The following is a 5,000-nucleotide window of genomic DNA, read 5'->3' as shown; positions in this document are numbered from 1 at the left end:
CCACACATCACGCGCGCAGACTTCATAGCCATGCGCGACAAATCCTATACCACCAGCCACCCAGATCTTCCTTCCGTAAAGAGAATAGGGAGCTCTAGCAACGACGACGGCAACGGCAAAGAGAACGTCGTCGTTAAATGAGAATTCGCGTTATTGTATTCGCTTTGCGAATATTCCAAGCATTTTAACGTGACAAAGGTGCGGCAAATCTTCAAGAAAGAAACTAATATGAACGGCGCTCAATTTAGGAAAGAAAATGAAAATTTATCCTCAAGCGCTGACGTTCACCCTAAAACCTCAAATTTGGTCATTTTACGTTGTTGATTTGCTGACGACGGCTAAGAAATAGACAAAAATGAAAAGATGCACGTGCAGAGCGTGCAAAGCTATTGTTCCTGTTCATTAAATATGCAAATTTTTGACGTTCTCGTTGCCGTCGCCGTTGTCGTTGCTACAGCTCCCTAATGCCTGGAGTGAACACCAAGGAGCATACATCCCCTTTATATGCCTGTCTCTCCTTGCACCGCAAGCTTTTATTGAGCTTACCAAATGCGGCTGCAAGTCAGACTGCAAAGGGACGCTGTGGCTGTTTCAAGAACGGAATTCCATGCACTCCTCTTTGTAAATGCTTTGGAAAAAACTGTACAAATCCATTCACAGATGACACACGAGTTGATAACGAGGAAGAGGATGATGATGCTTTTAGTGTATAAGAACTTAAGTCACATTTTACGCGCGAACACTTTTAACGAAACTATACATTAGTATTATACATAACAGAAAAAAAGACCAATAGCGTTTACATTGTTCCTATGGGACTAGCGAAAGTCAACGATATTTTTGTATGAGAAAATTGAAAGAGTGCATGCGTTTACAGTGCGACGCGCCTTACCATGGCCACCTAACAAAGTTTTTACCAATTGTCCGCCGATCGGGATGTGTGAATTTGATTGACAGTCACGTCTCCTTGCAAAGTTCGCACAGTTGTAAGTTGAACACCGTTGCATGGATTGTTGAGTTGACGTATTTACCCGTAATTGTCAAATGTGAAGTTTGTTAGGTGGCCACGGTAAGGCGCGTTGCACTGTGACAAAAAAAGGAAAATAAAGAAAGTTCCGGACCTAACTGGACATCGCTCGCAATGAAAATCATTTGTTAGGTAAAGTTTATCGAAAATGCAATGTTTTGCTTTAGAAAAATGAAAGTCCATGATGGTGGATCCAAGATGGCCGCCACCAATAAAGCAGGTAGTTAATCCTGACGTCATCGCTGTTTGCCATGGTAACCAATTTAAGTCATACGATGTACGTCATCAACATCAAGATTCGTGTCAAGTTTGGTCAATGTATCTTGAGTTAATTTTTCTTGAATTAGAGCAAAGATATTCGCAAAACCGTTTTTGCATCTAATTAGCATAAAGTAAATTCTTAAGTAGCCAGAAACATGAGAGGACGGGGTCGGAAAATTTGAACCCCATCGGATTCTTATTATTCGGCCCAAAATTAGTGCAAAACAGCGAAAAAATCAATTTCGGCACCAAAGTCCTACGGGATTACACGCCGTACCGCACTATAATAAAGAGAAGGGGGCCCAGAATGCTCCCTTGTGGGACACCACGTGAGATATCAAGCAAATCAGAAGTTGTTCCATTTACGGCTACAGCTTGTTTTCTCATCGATGAATACGAGTTAAACCAGCCAAGCGTTGACTTACTTCAACCGTAGAATTCTAATTTCTTCAGAAGAAGATTGTGATTAATGAGGTCGAAGGCCTTACTTAGGTCCAGCATTAGAAGACCATTTATATCGCCCTGTCCAGAGTAAGAAGTAGCGTGTCAGTAATGTCAATAAGAGCAGGGACGCAGGAATAATTCTTCAAGTACGCAGATTGATTCTCTATAAGGAGTCTAAATTTTTGGAGCCACGAGAGGAAGGTAACATGGACGTGTGTCGTTCACAAATCTTTGAGATAACATGCAAAACCGAGATCGGTCGATAATTTAGTTGCGCTGATTTATCTCCTGATTTGAAGATCGGAATTACCCGAACAATCTTCCAAATGTCCGGAAACGTGGCAGTTTCAAAACTCAGATTGATAATGCTGGTCAGAGAATCGGCGACTTAATTGACACTAAGTCTTAAGAGGCTGACCGGAACTTTGTCGAGACCCGTAGCTTTAGTCGTAGACATCGAATTTATTTGCTTCTTAACTGTTACAAAGCAGCTTGTTAACGGTGGTGTATTAAAAAATTCGCCTGATGGTTTCATCTGACTAACAAGACCTCAATTTCTGAAGACCAGGCGTACCCTGGAGGCCTTCTGCGCGATATTCACAAAAGCCGAATTGAAAAGGACCAAGGACATGAGGCATGATCATCGAAAGTTACTTGTCAGTTATCAGAAACCACACAGGCCTGTCTCCAAGGACACTGTGATTAGATGACAAGTTAAAGCTCGCTGGCATAGATACCACCACCTTTGGTGCCCATACTACGAGAGCTGTGTCAACCTCAGCTGCAAAAGCTCAGAAACTCTCAATAACCACTGTCATGGACAGCGCCAGGTGGTCCGCTGAAAATACCTTCATGAGATATTACAACAAAACTATTTCCAAACCGAAAGATAACTTTGGAAAAGAACTGCTTAACTGCTTAGTAGTTTAAATTGCAATTAAAAAAGAAGGCTGTAGTGATTTCCAAAGGGCCCTTCGCTTACCTTTGGCTTCCGGTACCAACGTTAACAGCACTTCGATCACCAACGGCGGCATGGCCCCCTAAAATTTCGGTATCATAAGTTGTCTGGCCAGGAGCAACTAGTGGAGGAACACTAAAAGAAACAAAAAGTTGATTCAGTCACCTGACTTGTTTAGAAGTGTCGTGACATAAAAACCAATGTACCTTTGTACCGCGGTGGCCTACGAAACAGTTCTGTATTAAGGACGGTGCCTACTAATTAACAATAGCTGGAGTTTTGAAAACAAGGTCAAACTTGGCTGCAAAATCCAAAGTGCAACTGCTGCCTTGCACTAACGGCGAGCTTTAAATTCCTAGGGGGAGCTGTGTCATGGCTTGTGGCTTGTCGCATGCAAGTCTAACAAGTATGAAGTATTAGTCCATAGCCAAAACAATTCACTAGACCTCTTAAATTGGAGGCTTATTGAAGAAAATCTCCACGTGTTGGGTAAGACAAAAAGGCTTCCATGGGATATGAAACATTACTTCTTCTGAAGTCACCTTAGTGATGTTTCAAAGATTAGTTCCAAATATAGCAGACATATCAATGGCCTTAATTGCCTTAATGGCTGATCATATTAGCCTTTTTCTCACACATATACATATATTTTTTTTAATTTCCAGGTGCAAGTCACAAGTTGCCAAATGGCAATGACACTGACTTCTTAAATTAAAAGATGTTGTCAATGGAAAGGTTAGAGTCCAGTTACTGAAAAAATAAAAGCGTCCCAGCTATTCTAGTCTAATTTAAAGCACTGACGAAGAAGTCGCAGGTGATTTTTCTGAAGCTCCTGTTTTTAAAAACAATTCGTCTCGGTAACCCGACAAAAATAAGGAGTTAGCTTTGGAGGCGTACGTACAGGAGCTAGAGAAAAGGATTTTGGAAAGAGATTTTAATGCTGGATCATACGCACGGGTGAACAGAAACCTTAGTCGAGAAGAACAACGGGCGTTGGAAAACCTCAGAGAATATGATGACATCGTTATCAAGGAGGCAGATAAGGGTTCAGGAGTTGTGATCATGGATAAAGACAGGTATATGGCGGAGGGCATGCGCCAGCTCAAGGACCGACAAGTATACATTCCGGTATCTGAGGATCCAACAGAAGGGATGAGATTGAAAGTAACTGCTGCTGTGGCGAAGTTGGGAGAGGATAGTTTTATTGACAACGACGCAGTAGATTATCTTTCTCCTACTGGTGATGTGAAAGCTGGCAGATTTTTACTTACTTCCAAAACTTCATAAAAAGGGTTGCCCAGGCCGCCCTGTGATTTCTGGTTGCGGCACGCCTACTGAAAGGATCTCGCAATTTGAAACCGTTGGTCCCTAGTGTTAAATCCTATGTGAAGGATACTAATGATCTGCTTCGAAAGTTAATGCAGATTGGAAGATTACCAGACGGAGCTATTCTCGTTACTATTGACGTTGTTGGACTGTATCCCCACATACCCCATGAAGAGGGGCTCCAGGCTATTCGCGAAGCCTTGAATAAAAGAATAAGTCCAGACATTCCCACCGAAAGGATAGTGGAATTAGCAGAGCTTGTTTTAAAGAACAACAACTTTGAATTCAATGGGCATCATTTTCTTCAGAAATTGGGTGCTGCCATAGGAACAAGGATGGCGCCGAGTTATGCTAACTTATTTATGGACAGATTAGAGAATAATCTTCTTGATGGGTATCACAAGAAACCGCACACATGGCTTAGATATATTGACGATATCTTTATGATTTGGACGGAAGGCGAGGACGAGCTGAAGGTTTTTTGTCATATCTTAATAGTGCTCATGACACTACCAAGTTTACTTGGGACTGGTCAAACAAGAGCGTTAATTACTTGGATGTTACCATTATTAGTGATAATGGCAACTTCACCACTGATCTCTTCGTTAAGCCTACTCATAAGCATCAGTATCTAGATGTCCGTTCATGCCACCCTCGAGGATGTAAGAGAAGCATCCCGTATGCCCAGGCTCTTAGGTTGCGACGGATATGTTCATCGGATGAACTGTTTGATCAACGAGCGACAGAGCTAACAGGTTTCTTGTGCACACGAAGTTACAAAAGGGAATTTGTTAAGCAGCAAGTCCAGAGAGCGAAACGATTATCAAGGGAAGAATTGTTGACTCCAGCTACAGAATCTACAAAGAGAAAGAGTACTAGGACGCCATTGGTTGTTGCGTACCATCCGGGACTCCCGAACATTGGCGAAATCCTTAGGGATCTACATCCCATGCTCCAATTGTCTGAAAAATGTGGAAAGGCGAT

The 5,000-nt window shown here is 42.2% G+C and overlaps 1 protein-coding gene across 6 annotated transcripts in view; it reads right to left on the bottom strand.

Annotated features, from left to right (window-relative positions):
- LOC138049531 (uncharacterized) overlaps positions 1-5,000 on the bottom strand; it is a 161,863-nt gene that overhangs the window by 127,376 nt on the left and 29,487 nt on the right. For all 6 annotated transcript variants that reach the window (XM_068895845.1, XM_068895842.1, XM_068895846.1 and 3 more), the window contains one exon: positions 2,715-2,825. In XM_068895845.1, the coding sequence (XP_068751946.1) occupies positions 2,715-2,825 (111 nt within the window). The remainder of the gene's footprint in view (positions 1-2,714; positions 2,826-5,000) is intronic.

Source organism: Montipora capricornis, chromosome 5, assembly GCF_036669925.1.
Source record: "Montipora capricornis isolate CH-2021 chromosome 5, ASM3666992v2, whole genome shotgun sequence".
NCBI classification, from domain to species: domain Eukaryota; kingdom Metazoa; phylum Cnidaria; class Anthozoa; order Scleractinia; family Acroporidae; genus Montipora; species Montipora capricornis.
Note: the sequence above shows the minus strand (reverse complement) of the source record. Positions and strands in the feature narration are given on the sequence as shown.